The sequence below is a fragment of the Melozone crissalis genome, unplaced genomic scaffold (assembly GCF_028551555.1).
Source record: "Melozone crissalis strain CALT ecotype California unplaced genomic scaffold, PUWL_Pcris_2 ptg000114l_1, whole genome shotgun sequence".
Taxonomy (NCBI): domain Eukaryota; kingdom Metazoa; phylum Chordata; class Aves; order Passeriformes; family Passerellidae; genus Melozone; species Melozone crissalis.
This window is the reverse complement of record NW_026535891.1, coordinates 186,277-213,691: the sequence shown is the minus strand read 5'-3', so window position 1 is coordinate 213,691 and position 27,415 is coordinate 186,277. Positions and strand designations below refer to the sequence as shown.

At 57.7% G+C, this 27,415-nt stretch overlaps 2 protein-coding genes across 3 annotated transcripts; one reads left to right on the top strand and one right to left on the bottom strand.

Annotated features, from left to right (window-relative positions):
• Positions 1–252: 252 nt before the first annotated feature.
• Positions 253–15,856, bottom strand: CLK2 (CDC like kinase 2). 2 transcript variants are annotated; one of them, XM_054292733.1, is made up of 13 exons: positions 15,743–15,856; positions 12,061–12,230; positions 7,132–7,369; positions 5,430–5,526; positions 5,016–5,082; positions 4,331–4,447; positions 3,974–4,140; positions 3,489–3,583; positions 3,104–3,233; positions 2,399–2,481; positions 2,108–2,187; positions 1,875–1,965; positions 253–1,074 (listed from the first exon to the last, which is right to left on the bottom strand). In XM_054292733.1, the coding sequence occupies exons 2-13, from the start codon at positions 12,228–12,230 to the stop codon at positions 892–894; spliced, it is 1,518 nt and encodes a 505-aa protein (XP_054148708.1). In that variant the 5' UTR covers positions 15,743–15,856; the 3' UTR covers positions 253–891. The 2 variants fall into 2 exon arrangements, with proteins under 2 accessions (XP_054148708.1, XP_054148709.1); XM_054292734.1 differs by having other exon boundaries at positions 5,430–5,523.
• An 837-nt stretch (positions 15,857–16,693) lies between these two features.
• HCN3 (hyperpolarization activated cyclic nucleotide gated potassium channel 3) lies at positions 16,694–26,979 on the top strand. Its single transcript, XM_054292791.1, has 8 exons — positions 16,694–17,004; positions 19,368–19,797; positions 20,536–20,697; positions 21,296–21,514; positions 21,898–22,044; positions 22,926–23,166; positions 24,539–24,703; positions 25,234–26,979. Exons 1-8 carry the CDS (start codon positions 16,694–16,696, stop codon positions 26,340–26,342), a joined length of 2,784 nt encoding a protein of 927 aa, XP_054148766.1. The 3' UTR covers positions 26,343–26,979.
• The last annotated feature ends 436 nt before the right edge of the window (positions 26,980–27,415 follow it).

Sequence of the window (27,415 nt, the reverse complement as noted above, 5' to 3'; positions counted from 1 at the left end):
GAACAGCCCAAACCAAGGCCCAGCCTCCCTGCAGAGCTGGGAAGAGTCCAAAAGACACAGCCAGCCCTGGGGTGGGTGCAGGACAGCTGGATGTGGGCTCCTGTCAGCCCTAGAAAGCCTGAGAGGTTCCTTCAGGTAAGAGAACCCCCCCGTCCCTTCTCTGCCTCCCACCCCAACACTGGACCCAGGGCATCATGAAAAAGCCAGTCCCTGGTTTTCTGCCCCACAAAACAGCATCTACTCAGGTCCAGCTGCAGCTCTGAGGGCCAAAAGCAGCTCCTACTCAGTGCAGGTGGATACAGCTGGACCACAAAGCTCCTTTCACCCCTCTCCTTCCCCCCACAGGGCACAACAGAACAACCCCAGGGTCAGCAGCTGTCAGGCCAAACCCAGACCAGGTGCTTTATTCACTTCATATTTATTTTTCACAAAGACTGTACAAAATTCTTATAAAACTCTGGTGTGGGGATGGGCTATGACATTGATCCAAAAAATAATTCCCATGCAGTCCCACCAGTTCCATAACTTACAAGGAAACAGATAAGCTACACAGAGCTGCGAGTCCTGGAGTATTTACACCGAGGAGGGGCAGGAACAGGAGACAAAGCAACACAGGACAAGAGGTATTTACAGCACGGACACACAGACCCCCCTCACCTCACAAGAACAGCAGCAGCAACAGCAGGTCAGGCCCGTGGTGCTCCTAGGCCGACAGAGAATCTGGGCTATTTACAGTATCTCACATATTAACAGCTTTACAAACGTGTCCAGGAAGTTCATCTCATGTTTATATATATATATATATAAAAAAAAAAGCACCAAGTGTCTGAATAGAAATCACACAGGCCTCCACGGGGGCTAGAATCCGAGGGCTGGCTGGCACCTGTGGCGTCACCGGCTGATGTCCCGGCTCGAGTCCCACATTTTTGTGCTGGGCTCCATGCCCAGCATGTCAAAGAAGGGGTGCTTGAGGGCCTCAGCCAGGGTGACACGCTTGGAGGGCTCGTACTCCAGCATGCTCTCGATGAGGTCGAACAGGCGGTGATGGTCCTCAGCCTCCGAGGTCAGGTATCGCTGCAGGTGGAGGGGAAGGTGAGGCTCAGGGAGGCTACACCCCCCCATCCTGATGTTCCCTGGTTTGTTCACACCATCTCTCAGCCTGGAGCTGAGCTCTGAACTCCTCTCTGTCCACAACTGACAGATTGTCACACACCCTCCCTTCCCTGGGAACTTCCTGAACTTTCCATGCTCTCCTTGTCCTCCACTTCACATTAAACTCACACTGCTGCAGTTTCCTATTGCTGGGACAGCCAAGGATCCCTTCAACCACCTTTCTGCTGGCCAGACTGAGTTCTCCTTATCTTAATAATGTGGTTTTTTAAAGTATTAAATAATACTTTAAAATAATAAATGAAGTATTTTTAATTCTTATGACTTAGTCCCTGCTGATTGTCGAAATGTGGCTTCCCTGATTTTAACCAATTCACAATATCTTTTATGGGAATTAAAATGAAAAAAGCTTCTTGATAAATTGGTTGAAAGATGTGCAAATACTGCTTATGAGGATATAGATGTTACCCAATTAGCAAGACCAGAAAATCAAGCAGCAAAATTGCCTCAGCCTGTATTAACAGATATTAAAGATGCTGCTAGAAAAACTTTGTTTTCCGTTGAGCCAGCTAGTACACCCATATGTTGAGCCAGCTGAGCCGTTGAGCCAGCTAGTACACCCATATAAATGCTCATACTACTATCAGACAAGGTGAAAATCCTATAGCTCTTTTTTAGATAGATTAACCCAAGCAGTCAAAAAGCCATGTCAAACTCCAGGCTTGCCCAGAGGGAGGAGCTGAGGAGGGGCCAAGCTGCCTCACCCGCAGTGGTTTGCAGTTCTCCCGAACGTAGCGTCCAGCTGAGGTGTTCTCGTCCCAGTCCAGGCGGCCGTGGTAGAAATATTTCTGTTTCCTGTCAGAGTAAAGGGACAGCAGGTTACACAGCAGCAGCAGCAAGGTGCCAGCCCCAGTGGGACACAGCTGGGTGGCTCCAAAGTGGCATTTCACCCAGGGTGAAGCACTGCCCGTGGAGCACGAGGGCTGGCTTTGCTCACCTTGTCTTGCGGACCATTCGAGAAGGAATTGGCCCCAAAATCCTCTCCATCATGGCCAGGTGCTCCCGGTTGTCGTGTGTCTGGGAGGGAGAAATGGAAAGGGAAGGCATGGAATAGATTCCAGTGGTTCTGCCTTCAGCCCTGGGTGTTCCCCCACCCAGAAACCCCATCCTGGCCAACACCCTGGGTGTCTCCACAGGACTGCAGGGATGGAGGGACCCCAATCAGTCTCAGGGAAGCAGCCAGCATCCTCTCACCAGCTGGGAAGTACCCACACCACACAGTTCTCACCTGGAAAAGGGTGAAACCCACATAATACTCAAAGATGATGCAGCCAATACTCCACACATCACAGGGCTGGCTCCAGCCGAGCTCTGAAAAACAATGTTGTTTAAATAAATGATCCAGTTACAACACAAGAGTCCAAATCCTTATTTCTTTTAAAAATAAGTAACTAATAAAAAAATAAATAACATCCTATTCCAGCCAGGCTCCTGGTGCTCTGCTGGCAATACACTGGCCAGCTGATGGTGGATCATGGAATCACCAACTCCAACCTGTGACCAATCCCAGTCCAGGACACTGAGTGCCACATCGAGCCATTCTTTGGACACCTCCAGGAATGGGGACTCCAAACCTCCCTGGGCAGCCCCTTCCAATGCCTGACCACCCTTTCCAGGAAGAAATTCCTCCTGATGTCCAACCCTGGCACAACTTGAGGCCATTTCTCCTTGCTCCCTGGGAGCAGAGCCCAAACCCCCATGAGGAAGTTGTGGAGAGTGAGAGGATCCCCCTGAACCTCCTTTTCTCCAGGGGGAACAAACCCAGAACAATAACAGGGCTGTAACCATGGAGGTCCCAGGAAACAGCACTGCAGAGCTGTTAAATCAACTTCCCATCTCCCAGGGCAAACCCAGAATGTTCCTGAATGATGTGGATGCCCAACACTCCCCATCCCAGCGGGGTACAAGGGGCAGAGACCCAGGGGCACCTTACCCAGGATGACTTCAGGGGCTCGGTAGTGCCTGGTGGACACGATGGTGCTGTGATGCTCGTGGTCAAAGGTGGCACTGCCAAAGTCCACCACCCTGATGGCCGTGCTCTTCACGCTCCTCTCGTCCCGTTTCTGCAGGGGGGACAATGGGATCCATCACGTGGCAGCCCCTCCAAACCCTGCCTTACCCAGCTGAGGGCACCACGGGAGGGGAAAGCTTTGGCAGCCCCAACGCAGCTCCCAGCACAGCCATGGCTCACTCAGCACTGCCTGGCAGGTCATGCAAAGCCCACAAGGAGTGCAGGGAGCCCACATCCCCTGGGGCTGTGTCTGACCCCTCAGGGACACCAAGAGGAGAGCCAAGTGAGGCTGTGTGTTATGTGTTACCTTTTCCAGGTTGTAGGAGAGCTCGTAGTCAGAGTTCACAAAGAGGATGTTCTCTGGCTTGAGGTCAGTGTGGGTGAGTTTATTGTCATGCAGAACTGAGGGAGAAAAGAGAGTTTGGGTGAGGGGAGAGAAGCAGAACAAGGCTGCACCCCCCCCAAAAGCCATCACTGGCACCAGTTTAAGCCACATTTCAACCTGGGTGTGAACAGCCAGGCAAAGCCCAGGCCATGATGCTTCACCAGAAGCACAAAGATTTATTGTATTGATCGCCAGAAGGTGCAGGGAGGTGGATGCTGGAGTGCTCTGAGCTACTGCCAGCCCACAAGCACCAGAAAATGAAGAGGATTCATTCCCAGAGGGGCAGGAAGGCTCAAGCTCAGAACCACAGCAAAAACTTGTTACTCTGGGCCACCAGTTGCAGAAGTGCAACCTACTCAGCTCCCCAGGTGAGCCCAAAGCACAGCAGAGCAGCAGGGAACACTTACACTTCACAGCCTGGCACACCTGGAAGGCCATGTGCCGTACTTGGTGGATGGGGTAAGGCAGGTAGTTGTTATCCTTCAGGAAATCAAAGGTGCTGAGCCCCAGCAGCTCGAAGGAGATGCACATGTGGCCGTGGTAGTCAAACCAGTCAAACATCCTGACACAGAGACTGACAGAAACATTCCAGTTGGGAACAGCTCTGCAGGCTCCTCCTTTCCCTGCTCGGTCTGTACCTCACAGCAAGCCAAGGTGCTTCCAAAACTATCCAGGATCACCTTCAACCGCACAACACCCAGCACCCGTTCCACCCCAGCCCTGAGACCAGCCCTTCCTGCTGAACACCAAGAGCACACACTCACTTTGTGTTCTCAGGATCCTTCTCGTTGATTTTCTCCAGCACGTTGATTTCCAGTCGAGCAGCCTCTTTGTATTTCTCCACGTTTTTAATGATTTTCAGAGCAACGCGTGCACCACCCCTGTGGGAGAAACAGGAAGAAAGCACCAGGTGAGCCCTGAGCAGGTAAAAGAAGCTGTGCCTTGTGAAAGGAACCTTCTGGCCTGCCTCCCTTGCTCAAGCAGGTGTGTCCACCAAAGGTGTCCCTTTCCCTCCCTACAAAACAACCCTATGGGAGAAACAGGAAGAAAGGTGAGCCCTGAGCAGGTACGAGGTGCTGTGCCCTGTGAAAGGGACCTTCTGACCAGCCTCCCTTGCTCAAGCACATTATTATTAAAGGGTGTCCACCAAAGGTGTCCCTTTCCCTCCCTACAAAACAACCCTGTGGGAGAAACAAGAAGAAAGCACAAGGGCTGGTAAAAGAAGCTGTGCCCTGTGAAAGGGATCTTCTGACCAGCCTCCCTTGCCCAAGCAGGTTATTATTAAGGGGTGTTCACCAAAGTCTCCTTTTCCCTCCCTACAAAACAGCCCTGAAGCTTCCCCCAGCACATGCGCAACACAAAGAGGGTGAGAGCCTGGAGCAGCAGAGGATATTGGAAACCAGAGAATGATTTTCATCCCCAGCTGCGGTCTCCCCTTTCCCCACATACCTCCGGTGATCCATGCACTGCACCACTCGGCCGAAGGTCCCTTCCCCCAGGGTGCTGATAATCTCATCTGGGAGGGAGAGAAGGAGAGGGAAAGAGCTGAGAGAGGGAGCAGGACCTGGCTGCAGCGATACACAGGGCAGAGGAGAATGCATTGCAACACCTAACCTGCACACAGCTGGAGAGACCGGAGCAGCGGAAGGCTGACACCGGCTGCACAAGGCAGCTGCCCTAATTTCCCTGGCACTTCAGTAACAATACACAATATAAACGTAGCTTTAACAAAAGGGGAAGGAAAAGGAGAGGGTTTCTCTTTAATAAACAATGAAAATAAAATGAAACAGAAAGATAAGACAGATCTGCGACTGCGATGGGAGCTTAACTAGAGAGCTAAATTATGTTACGATTTGGCTGTACATCTTTCTTGTAGCCAGTCGCCGACGCGATAGATCAGATGCCCCTCGTCGTCGTCCTCCACACTCTTGGCCCTTCTGCTGCTCTGTCGACTCCGCTGCTGGCCCAGGCAGACAGGGAATTCATCATTCACCAATCAGATTTTCAAACCAGCGCAGCAGCAGCCAGCGTCACGCATTGGTTGGTTTGGAAATTCACATGGTTGTTTGAGGAGGGGTTGCAGGAGGAGATTCCCAGCCAATTCATACGGCACAGAGGAATATATAACGATAGGGATATTGCAAGGGAACATGTCAAGATACAACACACTAGCTCAGAAAAGAAAAAAACAGTTTGCTTTTCGTTGTAGCAAAAAAAAAAAAAAAAAGAAAAAAAAAAGAAAAAGGAAAAAAAAAAAAAGAAAAAAATAAGAAAAAAAAGAACCTACAAACAGCCCCAACCCGAACCAGTGTGACAGCAGAGCTGTCAGAGTGAGGGAGCTGAGGGGCATGGAAAGGGCTGGCTGTTCTTGCTCCCACGGGGGCTCAGAGAGGAACAGCACCGGCCTTCGGGTCCTGGGGACTGCCTGAGCACGCCGCAGAGCAGGGGCAGCAGGAGGCAGGTGCTGGCTGGCAGGTCCTGCACAAGCCCAGGCTGCCCCCACAGGCACCCCTATCCCACTCCAATAACCTCCCACACAGCTTCCCCCAGCCCCGACACTCAGGGGAAGATGAACTCCGAGATTTCAGAAAAGCAGCTTTAGATACAATGATCCATCCAAAATGGAAAGTTCCCAGTGACTGCCTGGGGAAAGATGGACACTTCTTCCTAGACCCTCCCCCAAAGAAGCTGATCCTGGAAGGACTAACTTCCAGAAGAGAAGCAGAACCCAACAGGGAACTGGGACAGCCCTGGGATGAGGCAGATAAGAGGTTTATGCTGGAGAAGAGAAAATTCCTGCCTTCGGTTCCTCAGCTAAGTATCCCCATACTTGGGAGCAACCAGCCAGCAGACTTGGGACCCAAATCCAGCCCCCAATCCCCTCCCTGGACACAGAGCCAGAACAGACCAGACAACACTGAGAGCTCCACACACAGAGCAGAGAATGTGTCTGGGGTCTAACAGAAGTGGAAGGTGAACAGCAGAACAGACAAGAAGAGAAAGCCAGGGATGCTTCCGGGAAGAGCCTGGGATGGTTCTGCCTCCACCTGAGCTGAGTGCTCCAAAAGCTTTGCTCCTCCACAAAGCCCACATCAGCTGGGCCCAGCCAGGAGGATCCTGCTCAGAGCCAGGGCCCGAAACAGGGACCACAGGGGCAGCCACCTGTCCCAGGCTCTCTGGGACCGGGACCAGCTGAGCGCTGGCTCTTCCAGCCTTGCACAAACCCTGCCTGGCTGGGGCTCCTCCATGAGCATCACTGAATGGGAGGAGATGCAGCACCACCCTGGGGACCCGCCAGCCTCGCTGGGCACTCCTGTCCTCCCACTGAGAGAGGACCTGAGCCACCCGTGCCCAGCTGGCACCGGGCAGCGCCAACCGCGGCGCGCAGGGACGCGAGCAACAACAACGCTCCGCACCAAAACTCCTCCAAATAACACACACACACAAAGCTCAATCTGACTCCGACAGAGCACTTAGAAAGTGAATTTTTCCTACTTACCCAGCTCAGCACCTGGGAGAGAGAGAGCAAGGTTACAGGGCAGGCGCGGCACAGCAGGATACTCACCGATGAGGAGCGGCTAAAGGACCGGCTGCGGCGCCGCCTCCGCCTGTGCTTACGCCGGCTGCTTTTGCAGCTGCGGTAGCTGCCCTCGCGGTCCCGGGAGCGCCGGTACTCGTAGGAATGCTGCCGGTACTCGGGCTCGTAGTAGGCGTCGCCCCGCTCGCGGCTGTAGTCGTTGCGCCGGTAGCTGTCACAGTAACGGCGGTCGTAGGCCCTGCGGTCTGCCGAGTGGTCGTCGTAGCTGGGCACGGGGATGGGGAGACGGGAGGGGTTAGTCCCTCTGAGAGGGATCCAGAACAACCTGAGATAGCTCTGAGATATCCCAAATGGTATAAAAGTAGCAGGGTGGGCTCTGAGGTAGTGTTGGGAAAAGGTTTAATGAAAGGCGAAATAAAGAAGCTCTTACAGAGAGAAACCGCTTGTCCCTGGTTCTGTCTGTTCTTGCTCTCAGAGGAACCCAGCACACCTGAGATAGCCCAGTTACCCCAAATGGCAAAAAACTAGCAGGATGGATTCTGAGGTAGTGTTGGAAATGGAAAAAGGGTTAATAAAAGGCAAAACAACAAAGCTCTTACAGAGAAAAACTAAGCCAGAGTGGTCGTCGTAGCTGGGCACGGGGATGGGGAGATGGGAGAGGTTAGTCCTTCTAAGAGGGATCCAGAACAACCTGAGATAGCTCTGAGATATCCCAAATGGTATAAAAGTAGCAGGGTGGGCTCTGAGGTAGTGTTGGATAAAGGTTTCATGAAAGGCGAAATTACAAAACTCTTACAGAGAAAAATCTCGTGCCCCTGGCTTGATTTTTGCTCTCAGAGGAACCCAGGACACCCGAGACAGCCCAGCTACCCCAAATGGCAAAAAACTAGCAGGGTGGCTTCCAAGGTAGTGCTGGAAATGGAAAAAGGTTTAATAAAAGGCAAAACAACAAAGCTCTTACAGAGAAAAACTGTCCCTGGCTCGATTTTTGCTCTCAGAGGAACCCATCCCACCTCAGATAGCTCTGCTACCCCAAATGGCAAAAAAATTAGCAGGATGGGTTCTGTGGTAGCGCTGGGAAAAGGTTTAATAAAAAGCAAAATAAAGAAGCTCTTACAGAGAAAAACCACTTGCCCCTGGCTCGATTTTTGCTCTCAGAGGAACCCATCCCACCTGAAAGAGCCCAGCTACCCCAAATGGCAAAAAATTAGCAGGATGGGTTCTGAGGTAGTGCTGGAAATGGAAAAAGGTTTAGTAAAAGGGAAAATAACAAAGCTCTTACAGAGAAAAACTGTCCCTGGCTCGATTTTTGCTCTCAGAAGAACCCATCCCACCTGAGATAGCCCAGCTACCCCAAATGGCAAAAAACTAGCAGGATGGGTTCTGTGGTAGTGCTGGAAAAAGGTTTAATGAAAGGCAAAATAACAAAGCTCTTACAGAGAAAAACTGAGCTGGGGGAAAGAGGTCCTTGCTCCTGCTGAAACACCCCACAAAAGGGATTATCTCCTTTGTTCTCTTCTTTTTCTAGTGAATTACTGTCCAACAAATTACCTAGGCTGGACCTCTTGGCCTCTGTCCAATTGAGCAGCCCCAGGTCCGAGGTGAAGTCCCAAAGGTCCTATGAGGTGTCTTTGTACCAAATTGAGGAGAGAAACTTCTGGGCTTTTTGCTTTTTTTAAGCAGACAAAGAAGAATTTGGTCACTCCATCACAGGGAGCACGTTCCTACACTGGGGAATGTTGAGGGGTTGGAGTGGACTTGAAGATCATCATTGCCTTGTCCAAACTGGCCTTGAACACTGACAGGGTTGGGGCAGTCCCATCCGACCTGTGTGCCAGTGTCTCACCACCCTCACAGGGAAGATCTTCCTCATGTCGAGCCTAAATTCTCTCTCTTTCCATTTGTACCCATTACTCCTTGTCCTGTCACCACAGTTCCTCATGGAGGGTCCCTCTCCAGCTTCCTTGTAGGCCCCTTTTAACACTGGAAGGGGCTGGGAGGTCTTCACACAACCTTCTCTTCTCCAGCTGGAAAATTCTCCCAGCCCAAATGCTCCACAACCTTCTCTTCTTTAAGCTAGAAACTCTCTCAGCCCAAATTCTCTCACAGCCTTCTCTTCTTTAGGCTAGAAACACTTCCAGCCTAAATTCTCCACAACCTTCTCTTCTCCAGCCCCAAATTCTCTCACAACCTTCTCTTCTCCAGCTGGAAAACTCTCCCAGTCCCAATTCTCTCACAACCTTCTCTTCTTTAAGCTAGAAACTCACAGCCCAAATTCTCCACAACCTTCTCTTCCCCAGGCTAGAAACTCTCCCAGCCTAAATTCTCTCACAACCTTCTCCTCTCCAGCCTGGAAAACTCTACCTGCCCCAATTCTCTCACAACCTTCTCTTCTCTAGCCCCAATTCTCCACAACCTTCTCTTCTCCAGGCTGGAAAATGCTCCCAGCCCAAATTCTCTCACAACCTTCTTTTCCCCAGGCTAGAAACTCTCCCAGCCCCAATTCTCTCACAACCTTCTCTCCTCCAGCCTGGAACACTCTTCCAGTCCAAATTCTCCACAACCTTCTCTTCTCCAGGCTAGAAACTCGTCCAGTCCCAATTCTCTCACAACCTTCTTTTCCCCAGGCTAGAAACTCTCCCAGCCCAAATTCTCCACAACCTTCTCTCCTCTAAGCTGGAAAACCCTCCCGACCTAAACTCTCTCACAACCTTCTCTTCTCCAGCCCCAATTCTCTCACAGCCTTCTCTTCTCCAGCCTGGAAAACTCTCCCAGTCCCAATTATCTCACAACCTTCTCTTCTGCAGGCTTGAAATGTTCCCAGCCCAAATTCTCTCACAACCTTCTCTTCTGCAGGCTGGAAAATGCTCCCAAGCCCAAATTCTCCACAGCCTTCTCTTCTCCAGCCTGGAAAAGTCTCCTAGTTACAATTCTCTCACAACCTTCTCTCCTCCAGCCCAAATTCTTTCACAGCCTTCTCTTCTCCAGGCTGGAAAACTCTCTCAGCTCCAATTCTCTCAGCCCTTCTCCATGAGGAAGGTGTTCCAATCCTCTTAACAACTTCCCAGCCTCCTCTGGACCTGTTCCAACAGTTCCACGTCCTTGTTATGTTTGGAACACCAAAACTTTTGCAGTGCTTTGAGGGAGCCCAAGGCAAGAAGCCAGGAGCTGCCAACCCTTGGCATAACAAGGGGACAGGGATCAGTGTCCCAGCCAGGTGAGGGACACTGAGGGACCCCAGATCTTCCTGTACTGAAACTGTGAAGGGATAAAAGCTCAGAGGGTCCTTTGTTCAGGATCCCTCCTTGAAGGCACCAGCTGGAGCTGTTTCTTTGTTATTGCACTAAGATTTTTAAGGATTGAGATGTCTGAGAATCTGCTGTGAGAAACCAGGGCTGAGCCAGTCAGGAAACTGGTCTGACTGGGAGCGTGGGGTGTGTAGGGAGTCAAACAGGGCAAACATTGGGTCACTGAAGGCGCTGCTGTGAAGGGGCTCAGTCCCAGCCCAGGGGGTGCAGTGGCACTGCCAGAGGGGCTCTGGGTGCCAGACAGGGAAGTTTCCCTAAGAGGGGAGTGAGGGGCTTTGGCGACAAGCACTGGCCAGGCTGTGACAGCTCAGAGCAGCCCAGGTGACGTGGAACCTGGCTGAGAATGGATGACTCGGCCATGATTAAGGGACTGCAGCATCTCCCTTAATGAGCAGAGACTGAGGGAGATGGGCCTCGTTAGTCTGGAGATCACTGAGAGGAAATCTCATTATTGCACATCAATATCTCCAAGGCAGGTGCCAGGATGGTGCCAGACTCTTTGCAGGGGTGCCCAGCGACAGGATGGGCAGCAAAACCATGAACTAAAACACACCACGTTCTACCTCAATACAAGGAAGAAGTTGTTGGCACAGAGGGTGGCAGAGCACTGGCACAGCTGCCCAGGGCAAGCATGGCACCTCCCTCTCTGAAGAATCCCACATCAGGATCTCCAATGCAGGTGCCAGGATGGTGCCAGACACTTTTCAGTGGTGCCCAGTGACAGGAAGCTGTTGGCACAGAGGGTTGCAGAGCTCTGGCACCGCTGCCCAGGGCAAGCATGGGATTTCCCTCTCTGAGGACATCCCACACCAGTATATCCAAGGCAGGTGCCAGGATGATGCCAGACTCTTTGCAGGGGTGCCCAGTGACAGGATGGGCAGCAAAACCATAAACTAAAGCACACTCTACTTCAACACAAGGAAGAATTTAGTCCCACAGAGGGTGGCAGAGCACTGGCACAGCTGCCCAGGCCAAGCATGGCACCTCCCTCTCTGAAGAATTCCACATCAGGATCTCCAATGCAGGTGCCAGGACGCTGCCAGACACTTTTCAGTGGTGCCCAGTGACGGGAATTTGTTGGCACAGAGGGTGGCAGAGCACTGGCACAGCTGCTCAGGCCAAGAATGGCACCTCCCTCTTTAAGGACATCCCACATCAATATCTCCAAGGCAGATGCCAGACATTTTTCCAGTGGTGCCCAGTGACAGGAAGTTGTTCCCAACAGAGGGTGGCAGAGCACTGGCACAGCTGCCCAGGGCAAGCATGGCACCTCCCTCTCTGAAGAATTCCACATCAGTATCTCCAAGGCAGGTGCCAGGATGGTGCCAGACACTTTTCAGTGGTGCCCAGTGATGGGAGGTTGTTGGCACAGAGCACTGGCACAACTGGCCAGGCTGAGCATGGCACCTCCCTCTTTAAGAACATCCCACATCAGTATCTCCAAGGCAGGTGCCAGACATTTTTCCAGTGGTGCCCAGTGACAGGAAGTTGTTGGCACAGCAGCCCAGGCCGAGCACGGCACCTCCCTCTCCGGAGCCATCCCAAACCCACCTGGCCGTGTCCCTGAGCCCTGGGTGACCCCAGAGGTCCCTCCCAGCCCAGCCCCCGTGTCACCCCGTGCAGGAGGGCAGCCGAGAGCCCCTCTCACCTCCGGGATCGGACGTGGTAGCTGTCCTCCCGCCGGTGCCGCCGGTCCCGCTCGCTGCTGCTGGACCGGGACCGCGTCCGCCGCCGCTTGTGCTTGCGGCTCCGGTAGCGCTCGTGGTAACTGCCGCGGCTGCTGCGCTCCGACGAGCGGTACCTTCGGGAGTGCGGCATCTGTGGGGACAGCGGGGACACTCAGGAACCCGTGGGGACAGTGGGGGGACAGCAGGGACACCCTGGGGACAGTCAGGGACCCCGTGGTAACTGCCGCAGCTGCTGCGCTCCGACGAGCGGTACCTTCGGGAGTGCGGCATCTGTGGGGACAGCGGGGACACTCAGGGACCCATGGGGACAGGAGGGACAGTCATGGACAGTCAGAGACCCTATGGGGACAGCAGGGACACTCAGGGACCGTGGGGACAGCAGGGACCCCGTGCTAACTGCCGCGGCTGCTGCGCTCCGACGAGCGGTACCTTCGGGAGTGCAGCATCTGTGGGGACAGCAGGGACAGTCAGGGACCCCACGGGGACAGCAGGGACTGTCAGGGACCCGTGGGAACAGCAGGGACAGTCAGGCACCTGTAGGGACAGCAGGGACCCCGTGGGGACAGCAGGGACAGTCAGGGACCCGTGGGGACAGTACGGACTGTGAGGCACACATGGGGACAGCAAGGACCCTGTGAGACACTCATGGGGACAGCAGGGACAGTGAGGCACCTGTGGGGACAGCAATGACCCCACAAGGATGGCAGGGACCCCGTGAGGCACGTGTGGGGACAGCAGGGACAGTGATGCCCCCATGGGGACAGCAGGGACGTGTGGGGATGGCACAGACACTGTGAGGACAGCAAGAACCCTGTGAGGTCAGCAGAGACCCTGTGAGGCATCTGTGAGGACAGCAGGGACCCCGTGGGGACAGCAGGGACAATGGGGCACCCTGTGAGGCACCCGTGGGGACAGCAGGGATCTGTGGGGACAGCAGGGACCCTGTGAGGATGTCAGGGACACTGTGAGACCCCCATGGGGACAGCAGAGATAGTGAGGAACCCATGGGGACAGCAAGGACCCTGTGAGGCTCCCGTGGGGACAGCAGGGATCTGTGGGGACAGCAGGGACCCTGTGACACCCGTGGGCACAGCAGGGACCCTGTGAGGACTTCATGGGGACAGTGGGGACTCCCTCTCTGCTGTGAGGCCCCCATGGGGACTGCAGGAATCTCTGGGGACAGCAGGGACCCTGTGACACCCGTGGGGACAGCAGGGCAGCATTAACAGCTGCATGGGACAGCAATCCAACGTGTGTGAGTGTGCCAGGGGACCTGAGAGAGGAGAGCAAACTCTGAGAGACCCCAGAGCCCCACGGGACAGGGTGAGACCACCCATGGTCATCTTGCCCCGTTTTCTTTCCCCAAAAAAACACCTGGTTCTCATTCCCAGGTTTGTACCCTTTCCTCACACCCATCTCTACTGCCCACAGCTCCAGGAACAGCTTTTGGACCATTTCTCTTTAAGCTGCTCAGGAAGGAGGGAAGCAGCACCAAGGAAGGTGAAATGAAGCTCTGGATGTCACCAGAGCCCCTGGGCAAGGTGAGAAATGGATTTATAGAAAATCCTCAAAGCCTGACAGAAGTTTCAAAAGTTGGCCTTGCAAATAAGACTGGATACTTTGGAGAAAAAGAACTATGAAAGATGCATTGGAGTGAGACCCATGAGGGGTAATTTTAAATTATTTGCTTTACGGTATTTACAGCATTGTGTGGCTAAATAAGCCCAAAAAATATTCTACTGTGTTGTAATTAAGAAATAGTTCATTTCTGATTGTGATGGCATGAATTATAACATCTGTATTGTGTCATCCTTCACACGAAGCTCAGAATAGAATAAAAGTTGTTAAAATGCCTCTCAGCTGCCCCATCTCTGGGTCAGAAAAAGGCAAAATCCAGCAATGGATGCCCAGAGCAGCTCCTCAGAGATGCTCAGGTTTCCTGCCAAGGGACATCTGCACTGGGACAAGGGTGGGGAAGGGTCTGGGGGTGTTGGGGCTGTTCAGCTGGGACTGAGGGGAGATCTCAGGGGGCTGCAGCTTCCCCAGGAGGGACAGCTCTGGTCTGTGCTCTGTGTGACAGTGACAGCACCCCAGGGAATGGCTGGGGCTCTGTCAGCAAGGTTTAGGATGAATACAGGAAAAGGTTTTTCCCCCTGGGCACTGCTCAGGCTCCCCAGGGCTGCCAGAGCTCCAGGAGAGCTTGGACAATGCTCCCAGGGATGCACAGGCTGGGATTGTTGGGGTGTCCTGGGGAAGGACATCAGGACGTGCTGATGCCTGTGGATCCCTCCCAGCTCAGGGGATTGGTGACACACACCCCTCTGTCCATGGAGAACCAGCAGCAGCAAAGCCTCCCCTTCCCAAAGGGCACCAAGAGAGCCCTGAAAACCCTCAGGGGGTCTCAGCTACACCAAGAGAGCCCTGAAAACCCTCAGGGGGTCTCAGCTACACCAAGAGAGCCCTGAAAACCCTCAGTTCTGCCCCTCTGGAGAGGCTGGAGCCAAGGGGATCCAAAGGACACCAAGAGAGCCCTGAGGACCCTCAGTTCTGTCCCTCTGGGGGAACATGAGAGGATGGAGCCAAGGGGATCCAAAGGACACCAACAGAGCCCTGCAGACCCTCAGCTCTGCCCTTCTGGAGGGGCTGGAGCCAAGGGGATCCAAAGGGCACCAAGAGAGCTCTGTAGACCCTCAGGGGGTCTCAGCTCTGTCCCTGTGGGGGAACATGAGAGGATGGAGCCAAGGGGATCCAAAGGACACCAACAGACCCTCAGGGGGTCTCAATTCTGCTCCTCTGGAGGGGCTGGAGCCAAGGAAACCCCGAGGTGAGATGGCACAGCGGGTGCAGCCCCTCAGACCATGCCCCATAGCTCTCAACCATTCCCCGCACGCATTTTGGTTCCAAGCACAATTCGTGGAACCATGGAACGTTCACTGGGTGGGACCTTCAAGCTCCCTCAGTCCCACCCCCTGCCATGTGCAGGGCCACCTTCCACCGGCCCAGGCTGCTCCAAGCCGGCATTGAACACCGCAGGGATGGGGCAGCCACAGCTCCTCCGGGCAATCTGTGCCAAATTCCCCCATCCAAAATGCCCCCGGCTGCGTCCCCGTCCCCGCCCAGCGCTGACATCACCGCCAGGGCTCGGACAGGCCGAACCGGCCCCGGCGGCGCGGGGTGATCGGGGGTACGGGCCCGGTACCGCCCGCACGGGGGGCTTTGCCCGGGGCTCCCCCCGGTTTCCAGCCGCAAACTGAAGGGAGCGCGAAGGCGGCGCTGGCGGCCCGCCAAGCCCCGGTTCCATGGAACGAGCACCGGGGCTGCGTTCCGCAGCGGGGCTGGAACCGCTTTGGGGACGGTGATGGCGGCCGCGCCGGGCGGGGCCTCCGCCATGCAGGCCCGGAAGCACCGGGACACCGGGAGAGATGGGCGGAGGGCGGGGCGGCCTCGGCGGGGAGGCCCCGAGCCGGTCCCTCCGGGCCATCCGGCCCCGCCGCCCTCACGGGGACACCCAGGCCGCCGATTCCCACCGCGGCCCCGCCGGGAACGACAAACCGGGCCCGCCCCGTGCCGCCCTCACCGGCCGCGGCCTACCCACCCCGCCCCGGCCCGCGGGGCCCCGCACCGCGCCGCGCCGTCACGCACCGTCCTCGCAGCCAGCCCGGTGCGCTTGTCCCACAGGAAATCCGTGATGGCGGCCGTGGGCCCCCGGGCCCCGCTCCAGCTCCTGCCGCCGCCGCCGATCCGGGTCCTGCCAGCCCGCGGGGCCGCGCACGCACGGACGCGATCACGTACGCACGCACGTAGGCGCGCGCAGCTGCGTCACAGCAGGTGGGGCCGGTGGGCGGGGTTAGAGGCATGGGGCGGGACCGGTTCCGCACGGATCGCTCTTTAAGCCACGCCCCCTTTTCGGACCCGGCGGCGCGGGCTGGGCGAGGCCGAGGGGCGGGGCCGGGGTAGATTGCCCCGCCCACCTCCTCTGCGAAGCCACGCCTCTCCCTCCTGACGGCGGCGGGACCGTGCCGAGGGGCGGGGTGAAGATATGGGCGTGGTCTGTGATGATAATCCCGCCTATCGCCTCCTGGAGCACCGCCCACATCTCACCAAGCCACGCCCCCGCCTCGCCCTGATGCCTGTGATGGGCTGGGCTACCCGACAGTGACCACGCCCCTTGTGTCTAGCCCCGCCCCTCTCTCCTTGAAGCCCCGCCCCTCTCCGTTCCCTCCGGCGGTACCGGGGCCGTACCGGGGGGCGCGTTCTCCTTCCCGAGGCCCCGCCCGCCAGCCCCGCCCCGCCCCGCCCGCCGCGGGGTCCCGCCGCCGCCGCCGCTCCGGTGCCTCCCGGGCCTCGCCGCTCCCCGCGCCGCCGCTCCGGTGCCACCGGCGCTTCCCGGCTGCCGGCGGCCGCCGCGCCCGCGCCGGAGCGTGCGCAACAGGCGGGCGCCGGCGGAGCTCCGTGAGCGCTCGGTGAGCGAGTGGCCGCGGGCGGCGAGCGAGCGCCCGCCCGCCCGGGGCCGGGCATGTGCGGCGGGGCGGCGGGCAGGGCGCCCGGGCAAGGGCGTTTGAAGGAAACGTGAGGCGAGGCGGCGGCGGCGGGATGGAGGCGGCGCCGCGGCGGAGCCCCGAGCCGCGGGAGAAGCCGCCGGTGCTGGACGGGGAGGCGGCGGGGGCGCCCGCGGGGGCGTCGGGCGCGGCCCCGGCCTCGCCGGCGGCGACGGAGCAGATCGTGGCGGAGGGCGAGGCGGCGGCGGCGGGCACCTTCGTGCAGCGGCAGCTCGGGGCGATGCTGCAGCCCGCCGTGAACAAGTTCTCGCTGCGCATGTTCGGCAGCCACCGGGCCGTGGAGATCGAGCGGCAACGGGTGAAGTCGGCGGGCGCCTGGATTATCCATCCCTACAGCGACTTCAGGTGGGACCGCGACCCCCGCCCCGGCACCGGCGCCGAGCCCCATCCCGGCTCCGGTACCCGCCGCCGCTGTCCGTGGTGCTGAGCGCGGCCCTGCCTCCCGCCACCGTAGGGGCAACAAGTGCCGGTAGCCGGGGCTCCGCACCGGCCCGGGGAGGCGGCTGCCACCGCCGGAGCCCGGGGCCGCGCTGCCACAGCCCCTTCCCGTCCGGGATTATCCCGCCCGCACGGACGGCTTCGTCCTGCCCGGCTCCCGCGGGCTCCCGGTGCTCCCGGTGCCCGGGGCAGCCCCGCTCCACCGAGCCGCGGGGCTCCGCTGACCCGGCCCCGGGCGTGCGGAGGCGGCGGCGGGGGATGCTGGGCTTTGCCTGCCCTTAGAGCTCCCCCTCGCCCTTTTCGATGCTGTTTTTAATTCGATCCGGAGCCTTCATCCCCCCGGAACGCGGCTCCCCGCGGCTGGAGCGGGGCCGGTCACCCAGCGAGGAGCCGGGCCCGGCTCTCGGTGTCACCGGGATCACAGCGGGAGCTCCGGGATGGATGATGTGGGAGGAACTGGGTGTCACGGGGATGTTGAGTCATATAGGGTGGGCTTTCTCCGCGGGGAACGGAGCTGCCAGGCAGTCATCTCCCGCAGCAAGCTGTGACATGGATGATGTCCCCAGCCTGGAGAGCACAGCCAGCGCCCACTGTGGGTCCCTGGCACCTGTAGCCATCCCCCCTCACCGCTCACCGGGTCCCTTGCACCACCCCAGCGTGACACCCAGCCCTGAGAGCCTCTTTTCCAGGGAAAGCATCCCAAAGTTTGTGAGCCTGGAGCTCGGCAGGAGCAGTTTCTGCAAGCAGAGCCGTGAGGGGAGCTGGCAGGTAGACAGACAGAGGGATTACTCCGGTGTTTATCACATTAGGGAGATACATAAAGGCCATGGAGATCAGGGCCTCGAGTGCTCAGTGTGACACTCAGTGAAGGACAAGGCCTGTCCTAAAGAGCTTAAGCCTAAATCTGAAGCGGGAGCTCCAGGCAGGCTTGGGCAGCTGCAGGGACAGGCAGCTTCCCTGCTCGGCTTCTCAGGGCACAGCATGGAGGTTCAGGAGGAGATTCCTCGGCTGGGTCAGGCCCTTTCTGCCTCATTTCCTTCCCTGGCCCAGCAAATCCTGGCCACTGGCAGGAAGGTGTTATTTGGGAGAGGCTCCTGACCCTGGGGTGGTTTCTGGATCTGACCTTGGGGTGGCTCCTTGAGGAGAGGGTGCCTCCCCCTACTCCCCTCAGGCTCTGGTGGTGTCTCTGAAGGAGCCTCTCACTGCACCACGATCTCCTTTCCCCTTCCCCTTCTTTCCCCTTCCCCTTCCCTTTCCTTTCCCCTTCCCCTTCCCCTTCCCCAGCTGCAGAGATCCCGGTATCCGTGTCCCACCATGGATGCAGGGTCGGAAATCCCCAGAGGCTTCTGCCACCTGCAAAATCTGGTTTGGATTCGCTGGGCACCGAGAGCTGCCCTGAAATCACCTTTGGAGATCTGAGCCTACACCCACGGCCAGGGCTGGGACTAACAGGGGATGCCTGGGGACACCTAAAGCTGGGCTTGCTTTCCCAAGGGCCCGTGAGGGCTCTGATGGGGGATCCCAGGAGTGACAAATCTGGTGGAGAAAGTCGTGATGTGTCTGTGTGAAGCATGAAAACATCCCGGTGGCATTTGCATGTGAACAGGGCTGCTGGGTGTCCTGACATACCCAGCTGCTGCCAGCATCTCTTGCCTTTCCCTCCCTGCCAAACTCCCAGTCAAAGGAGGTGGATGAGGAGTGCCTTCATCCTGCCCTGTGCATGTGGCACCTCCTGTAGGGCTGGACCCTCCTCCCAACCTTCCCCTGGTGCCAGCATGGTCTCTCCTTGCTTGGCTGCTGCCTGGCTCACCACAGCAGCCTCCCTGATCCTTTTGTGCTGCCCCAGGAGCTCGGCTCTCCGTTTGCATAACCAGCAAAGCTTATCCCAAATCCTGCTAAGCCAACTCGGGTGGTGGCAGGGAGACGGCGGATGACAAGGAGCCTCAGGGGAGCAAAGCCCACATCCTCTCTGAGCTCTCCATGGGGCACGTGGCAGCTTTGGGGTGGGGGCATGGGTGGGCATGCACTGCCCTGCAGCAGAGAGAGAGACAGCCAAGCTCCTGCACCCCCCCATTCCCACACAGGGTGATTTCTGCACCCCAATTCTGCTCACATCTGTCCCAGGGTGTTAGTCATGCGTGTGGGCAGGCACGTGTGTGTGTGTGTGTCTGCTCAGCACCTGCCTCTCTGCACTCTGTCAGACCCTAACTTTGATCCTGGGTTAATTGTCTAACTGTGTCCTGCCTGTCCCACTCCTGCATTCCCCGCAGGTTTTACTGGGACCTCATCATGCTGCTCCTGATGGTGGGGAATTTGATCATCCTGCCCGTGGGCATCACCTTCTTCAAGGATGAGAACACCCCTCCCTGGATCGTTTTCAACGTGCTGTCGGACACTTTCTTCTTGGCTGACCTGGTGCTGAACTTCCGGACGGGCATCGTGGTGGAGGACAACACGGAGATCATCCTCGACCCTCACACCATCAAGATGAAGTACTTGAAGAGCTGGTTCCTGGTGGACTTCATCTCCTCCATCCCTGTTGACTACATTTTCCTCATTGTTGACCTGGAGACCCAGGTGGACTCCGACGTCTACAAGACGGCGCGGGCGCTGCGCATCGTGCGCTTCACCAAGATCCTCAGCCTGCTGCGCCTGCTGCGCCTCTCGCGCCTCATCCGCTACATCCACCAGTGGGAGGAGGTGAGAACCCCTTGGGGGCCTCCTGCTCGGGGTCCCAGGCCAGGCTGGGGGTGCCCAGCTATTGGAATAGGAATCCCAATATTACCAGTTAGATTGTGCCTGGGCCAGTCTGACCCTCGCTGCTGGGCCAAAGGCAGCAGCTGTGGTGTAATCACCCCAGAGACACCTTTGGCTTGCTGGAGATTGCAGCTGGGCACTGAAACAAGTCCAGGCTTGGTAGGAACTCTGTTTACCTCAGGAGGAAGGCTTCAGGCAAATGGTGAGGAGGAAAGGAGATGGATTCTGCTGGAGGGTTTAATATCCAGAGCTTTATACCATGGTTACAGAGGTCTGAATGTAGGCAGCTGCTCCAACAGAATGGCGACCGCATGGCCTGATCGCCTTTTTAAGCTCCCGGGGCAGGGGGAGGGGAGGGGACAGGTGAGTCACCAACCAGGTGAGAGGGGCAGGGTCTCAGGGGGGGATGACACCCAGACAGGCCAATGACCTCTGGGCATAGGGGCATCTTTTGAACTTGGCCAACCACACGACGCCTTGCTGGAATGTTAAACCTGATTGACAGGACTCACTCAGCATGGGGGCAAGGGGGAAGGGAGAGAGGTATAGGCGCACCTGGGAAGGGACCCGGAAGTTTAAAAGAGGCTATTATAACACACTGCAACACCCAGCTGGAGGGCAGAGGGCTCTAAAGGCTGTTCTGGGAGTTCCTCTGCAGCTGTGCCCCTGCGTGTTCTCCAGATCTTCCACATGACGTACGACCTGGCCAGCGCCGTGGTGAGGATCTTCAACCTCATCGGGATGATGCTGCTGCTGTGCCACTGGGACGGCTGCCTCCAGTTCCTGGTGCCCATGCTGCAGGACTTCCCTGAGGACTGCTGGGTCTCCAAGAACCACATGGTGGTGAGCGCCCAGGCTGGGGTGGTTCCTGGTGGGGAGAGGATTTGGCTCCCTGTCTCCCACCCCAAGGCTGGAGCTGCTGGGAGATGTGCTGGTGAGCATTGTCCCCGTGGTCACAGCAGTGAGATGGGGCAGAGGGGACCTGTGCATCACCTTCCCATCTCAGCCCAGCTTGATGGAGTCAGGGAACAGGACACTGGGGCTCCTGCCTCCTCCCCAGAGGTGCAGGGTGACTTTTTAGGGCTTCAAAATCCTCTTGATGGAGAAGAACTCATCCCTTGGGGAGGGAACAGGACAGTGGAGCTCCTGTCTCCTCCCCAGAGCAGGGCTGGTGCCTGATTAGGGCTTCACAGTCCTCTTCATGGAGAAGAATTCATCCCTTGGGGAGGGATCAGGACACTGGGGCTCCTGCCTCCTCCCCAGAGAGGGTCTGGTGCCTGTTTAAGATTTCACAGTCCTCCTGATGGAGGAGAACTCATCTCTTTGGCCCTGGAGGAACCTTGGTTTCTGGACTCCCCAGCTCAGGGAGGTGGGACTGGGGGGGTTCAGCTGCACAACACCTTCCACCAAACCCCTCAGCAGCGCTGTCCCCCACCTGCAGAACGACTCGTGGGGCAAGCAGTACTCGCACGCCCTGTTCAAGGCCATGAGCCACATGCTGTGCATCGGCTACGGGCAGCAGGCGCCCGAGGGCATGACCGACGTGTGGCTCACCATGCTCAGCATGATCGTGGGGGCCACCTGCTACGCCATGTTCATCGGCCACGCCACCGCCCTCATCCAGTCGCTGGACTCGTCCCGCCGCCAGTACCAGGAGAAGGTCAGTGGGATCAGGGAGGGAGGGCCTGGGTGCTGGGGAAAGGGTCCTGGCACAGCTCCAGAACCAGCTCAGCGCAGCTGTTGTGCCCTTCTGATGCCGGAGGTTGGGATCTTTGGCCTTGCCACTCTCGCTGGGGTTGTTGCAGATGGAGTTTGGGCTGCCCATTGAGAGTGGGACCATATTGGTGTCCATACTGGGGGGTCACTTCAGTGTGGCCCCACCCTGCCCTCTGCCCCGTGCATCCTCTCCTGTCCTTCACCCTCTTTGTGTCAGGGCCCTGGAGCAGGGGTGTGTGTATCTACACCACTGAGGGGAAGGGACACACCACGCTGCCATGCAGGTGGTGCCAGCTGAGCCCTGTGTGCCTCCCCTTGTCCCCGCAGTACAAGCAAGTGGAGCAGTACATGTCATTCCACAAGCTGCCCGGGGACACGCGCCAGCGCATCCACGAGTACTACGAGCACCGCTACCAGGGCAAGATGTTTGATGAGGAGAACATCCTGGGGGAGCTCAGTGAGCCCCTCAAAGAGGTGAGGGCAACGGGTTTGATGAGGAGAACATCCTCGGGGAGCTCAGTGAGCCCCTCAAAGAGGTGAGGGCAGCACTCCTGTGCTGTGATATGGAGGGCAGAGGCTCGTGCTGGCAGGGGCCAGGCTCGGTGATGTCCCCACTTATCAAAAGAGGATGACCCCCGTGTGGGGAGAAATGATGAGAAGGACTCTATAATATCGGAAGGATAATTAATTATTTTATTTTATTTTATTTTATTTTATTTTATTTTATTTTACTTTACTATATTATGCTATATTTTACTATATTATATCATATTACATTACGTCTAAACTGAATTTGCCAAGTACTCAACTCCCCACTTATCGAAACAGGATGACCCCCGTGTGGGGAGAAATTATGAGAAGGACTCTATAATATCAAAAATTTAATTATTATATTATATTATATTATATTACATTACATTACATTATATTATATTATATTATATTATATTATATTATATTGTATTATATTTTACTATACTATATTTTACTATATTATATTTTACTATATTTTACTATATTACATTACATCTAAACTGAATTTGCCAAATACTCAACTTTGTACACAACTGCTTAAAATCTCATGGCTCTCAGCCAACAGTGCTGACATATGAACACATTTGGCCCTGATAGGCCAAGGAAACAAAACACCACCACTTTGGGTAACCAATTTTCATATTGCATTCTACTTTTGCACAAACACAGGCGCAGAAAGCAAGATAATAATTGTTTTTCCTCGCTCTGAGGTTCAGAGAATGTGAAACCCAGAAATATTCTTGGGGAGAACTGTGCCTTGTTTTTTCTCTGTGAAATGTGGCCACACACCCGCTGATCTGCTCCTCATCCTCACCCCACAGGAAATCATCAACTTCAACTGCCGCAACCTGGTGGCCAACATGCCCCTGTTTGCCAACGCCGACCCCAACTTTGTGACAGCCATGCTGACCAAGCTGCGCTTCGAGGTCTTCCAGCCTGGCGACTTCATCATCCGCGAGGGCACCGTGGGCAAAAAGATGTACTTCATCCAGCACGGCGTGGTCAGCATCCTCACCAAGGGCAACAAGGAGACCAAGCTGTCTGATGGCTCCTACTTTGGGGGTGAGGCTGGGCTGGGGGAGCTGGTGGACAGAGTAGGGGCCAAAAAGTGCCTGGGAGGAAAAGCTGGGGCATCCCTGATGTTTCTGCCTGGGAGGAAAAGCTGGGGCATCCCTGATGTTTCTGCCTGGGAGGAAAAGCTGGGGCATCCCTGATGTTTCTGCCTGGGAGGAAAAGCTGGGGCATCCCTGATGTTTCTGCCCGAGCATCCCTGATGTTTCTGCCCTGGAGCAGAAGCTGGGGCATCCCTGATGTTTCTGCCCGAGCATCCCTGATGTTTCTGCCCTGGAGCAGAAGCTGGGGCATCCCTGATGTTTCTGCCCGAGCATCCCTGATGTTTCTGCCCTGGAGCAGAAGCTGGGGCATCCCTGATGTTGCTGCCCGAGCATCCCTGATGTTTCTGCCCTGGAGCAGAAGCTGGGGCATCCCTGATGTTTCTGCCCGAGCATCCCTGATGTTTCTGCCCTGGAGCAGAAGCTGGGGCATCCCTGATGTTTCTGCCCGAGCATCCCTGATGTTTCTGCCCTGGAGCAGAAGCTGGAGCATCCCTGATGTTTCTGCCCGAGCATCCCTGATGTTTCTGCCCTGGAGCAGAAGCTGGGGCATCCCTGATGTTTCTGCCCGAGCATCCCTGATGTTTCTGCCCTGGAGCAGAAGCTGGGGCATCCCTGATGTTTCTGCCCGAGCATCCCTGATGTTTCTGCCCTGGAGCAGAAGCTGGGGCATCCCTGATGTTGCTGCCCGAGCATCCCTGATGTTTCTGCCCTGGAGCAGAAGCTGGGGCATCCCTGATGTTTCTGCCCGAGCATCCCTGATGTTTCTGCCCTGGAGCAGAAGCTGGGGCATCCCTGATGTTTCTGCCCGAGCATCCCTGATGTTTCTGCCCTGGAGCAGAAGCTGGGGCATCCCTGATGTTTCTGCCAGGGGCATCCCTGATGTTTCTGCCCTGGGCATCCCTGATGTTTCTGTCCTGGAGCAGAAGCTGGGGCATCCATGAGGTTTCTGCCAGCCCTTCTCCTCTTGCCCAGTGCCAAAGTCTTGGCATCCAGTTAAAGTGCCAAAGTTTTCACCCCAGTTCTGTCTGGCTGGGGCAGGGGGAGCATCCACAGCTGGCCAGGGAGGAGAGGAGGTTAGAGCAGAACATCTGAGCCAGTTTATAGGATGCAGGCACAGCTCTGGGAGGGAAAGAGGCCAGGCCATCACAGCAGCCACACCTGGGGGTGTCTCCATGGCCTGGAGAGGGAGGGAAATGCCTGGCCAAGGAGAGAGGCTGCAGGGTCTGAACCGTGCTCTGTGCAGGGTGCTGGGGGGCTGGGCAGTGCTGGGGGTGTCTGGGTGTTTGTGTCACCCTGAGGGCAGCCCCGTGCCCCTGCAGAGATCTGCCTGCTGACGCGGGGCAGGCGCACGGCCAGCGTCAGAGCCGACACCTACTGCCGCCTCTACTCCCTGGCCGTGGACAACTTCAACGAGGTGCTGGAGGAGTACCCCATGATGAGGAGAGCCTTTGAGACCGTGGCCATGGACCGCCTGGACCGCATAGGTGAGGAGGAGGAGGGACCCCCTGGGCTCAGCACAGCCGCCTCTGCAGCCACCCCCAGGATCCACATAGGTGTGGAATCCCAGAGCTGGGATGAGTGCCCCAACCCCGTGGGTCCCAGCAATGAGGATGATGGGGAGCATGAGGAAGGAGCCTGCCTTCTCTTTCCCCCCCAGCAAGATCCAGGCAGTGCCGTAGGACAGGCTTCCCTGGGGAAGTGGAAGTGCACTGCATGGTCCTTGCAGCGTTTGGAGTGATGATATCTCATGGCCCTCAGGCCCACATGGCCCCACACCCAGCTGCTTGTCCTCACCCTTCCTTGCCTGTGGAGGACAAGCAGGATCCCATTCCCCAGTTCCTTTGGTGTCAGGACTCTCCTGTTTTGTCCCTGCTGCTTCCACTGCTCTAATCTAGACCCTTCCCAGGGTCTTCCTTCCCCTGGAAAGCTGGTGAGGTTTTATTGTCCCTGCCCTCCACACTGTCCCCAAGAGCCCACACTCCCAGGGTCGGTGACACTCCTGCCTCCCCTCCAGGCAAGAAGAACTCCATCCTGCTCCGCAAGCGAGCCGAGCACAGCTCGGGGCCCCTGAACACCGAGATGATCCAGCAGATCGTGAAGCACGACCAGGACATGGCCCACAACATCCAGGACCTGCAGCAGATGGCGATGGGCCGGGAGCTGAGCGGCAAGCCGGTGATTTGGGAGCCCCTGGTGCACGCACCCCTGCAGACAGCGGCCGCCACCACCAACGTGGCCATCGCGCTGACCCACCAGCACAGCCTGCAGGCTCACATCTTCCTGCCGCCCTCCTCCATCTCCAGCCCGCTCTCTCCCGAGGCCACGCTGCTCACCAAGCCCGTGCGCCGCTCCCAGCCCAGCCTGGGCGGCTCCCGGCCCTCGTCGGTCAGCTCGCCCTCCGGGGCTCCGTCGCACCTGCAGACACCGGCCGCCGCTTCGCCTTCCTCGCCCATGGTCCAGCCCCTGGAGAGCGGCGGGGCCCAGAGACCCAGCTCGGGGGCTCAGCCGCTTCCCCGCTCGGCGCAGAGGGCGGAGATGGCAGCGGGGCCCAAGCAGCCCCCGGGCGGCCCCCAGCCCCAGCTCTCCCGCTCCCGCGGCGCCTCGGTGTCCACCTCGCTGCTGCAGCAAGCGGCGGGCGCTGCGTCCCCCAGCTCCGAGCAGGCGCTGCCGCCGGGGAGAACGCTGCACTACAGCCTGTCCCGAGCCACCGGCTCGCACATCTCGCTCCTGATGCATCCCCAGCAGCTGGTGAAGCACAGGAGCATCCAGGGGCTGCCGGTGGGGCGGCTCACCCAGGATGTCCGGCTCCTTTCTGCCTCGCAGCCTTCCCTTCCCAACAAAGTGGCGCAGCAAGCCGACGGGAGCTCCTTGAAGCAGGGCAGGAAATCCGCGGGGAACCTGGCCCGCAGATCCTCGCCCTCGGTGGCCGGACTGCTGGCCAAGCCGTGCTCGGGGGTGGCCGCGCACTCGCAGCCCCCGGGGTCGCTGCCTCAGCCCGGCCGCTCCACGCCGCAGTCCCCGGGCCCCGCGTCCCGGCCGGCGGCCGCTCCCTCCCGCAAGGGCTCCGTGGCCTTCAGCCCCGAGGTGGAAACGGCGAAGCCCAAACTCCCGTCCAACATGTGAGTCCTGTTGGCGGCCGCACGGGCAGGAGGGAGCCGGGAGAAGCAGAGCGCCAGCCCCGCCGGCTCGGAGGGAAAATGAGGTGAGAGGCAGCAGCCGGGGCCATGGAGGGGCTGTTTCAGGCACGGGGACACGGCAGGGATGGGCATGGGGCCGGCTGGATGAGGAGGGGGCTCTGCTGACTGCCCCTCCTTGCTCATCACCGTCTGTGAGTTCTGCCCTCCTGCCGGAGGCATAGGGCAGGTCAGATTGCCCGAACTCTGGCCTCTCTGGGGAGCTCAGCTCCCCAAAACTGCCCCTCGGGGGCTGGGCCCCCCACGCTCTGTGCCGTGTGTCCCACAGCCTGTCCTCAGGGCCAGGCTGATGATGGCAGCTCCTCCAGCTTGTCCTCTGTCACAGCAGGGGCTGCCCGATGCCCACGTCTGTCCCCAGACTGCTCTGCCCAGCCCCTGCCCAGCCCCTTTGCCTTCGGGGAGAGCAGGCAGAGGCACCCCCTGGTTCCTCTGCCAGGGTGGAGGCAGGAGGCTGGAGCCCATGGCAGGGGCATGGGGGCCCAGGGGCAGCGCTCCCCCTTCCCAGAGTGCCAGGACCACCTGGGGGTCCTGGGCAGGGCTCCCCTGGTGTGACGAGTGCCAAGGGGCAGCGCTGGGGGGGCAGAGGAGCAGCCCCCCAGTCCCTCTGCCCTGCTTGTGGGACCGTTTTGCCTCAGAGGTGCTGAGTGCCAGCCAGGTTGGGGTGTGCTGCTGGGCAGGGCTCTGCCCCACAGCCGGGCACTGCCCCTCCATGTGCCCCCACGGGGGCAGCCTGGGGGGGATTCTGCTGCCTGCAGCTCCAGGAGGATGCTCAGAGGGTCAGTCCAAGGGAACCTTTTGTGGCCTCAGGAAGATGCTCAGAGGGTCAGTCCAAGGGAACCCTCTGTGACCCTGGGATGGTGTCCAGAAGATCATTTGGGATGACCTTTCTGTGGCTGCAGGAGGATGCTCAGAGGGTCAGACCAAGGGGACCCTTCTGTGTCTCCAGGAGGATGCTCAGAGGGTCAGTCCAAGGGAACCCTCTGTGACCCTGGGATGGTGTCC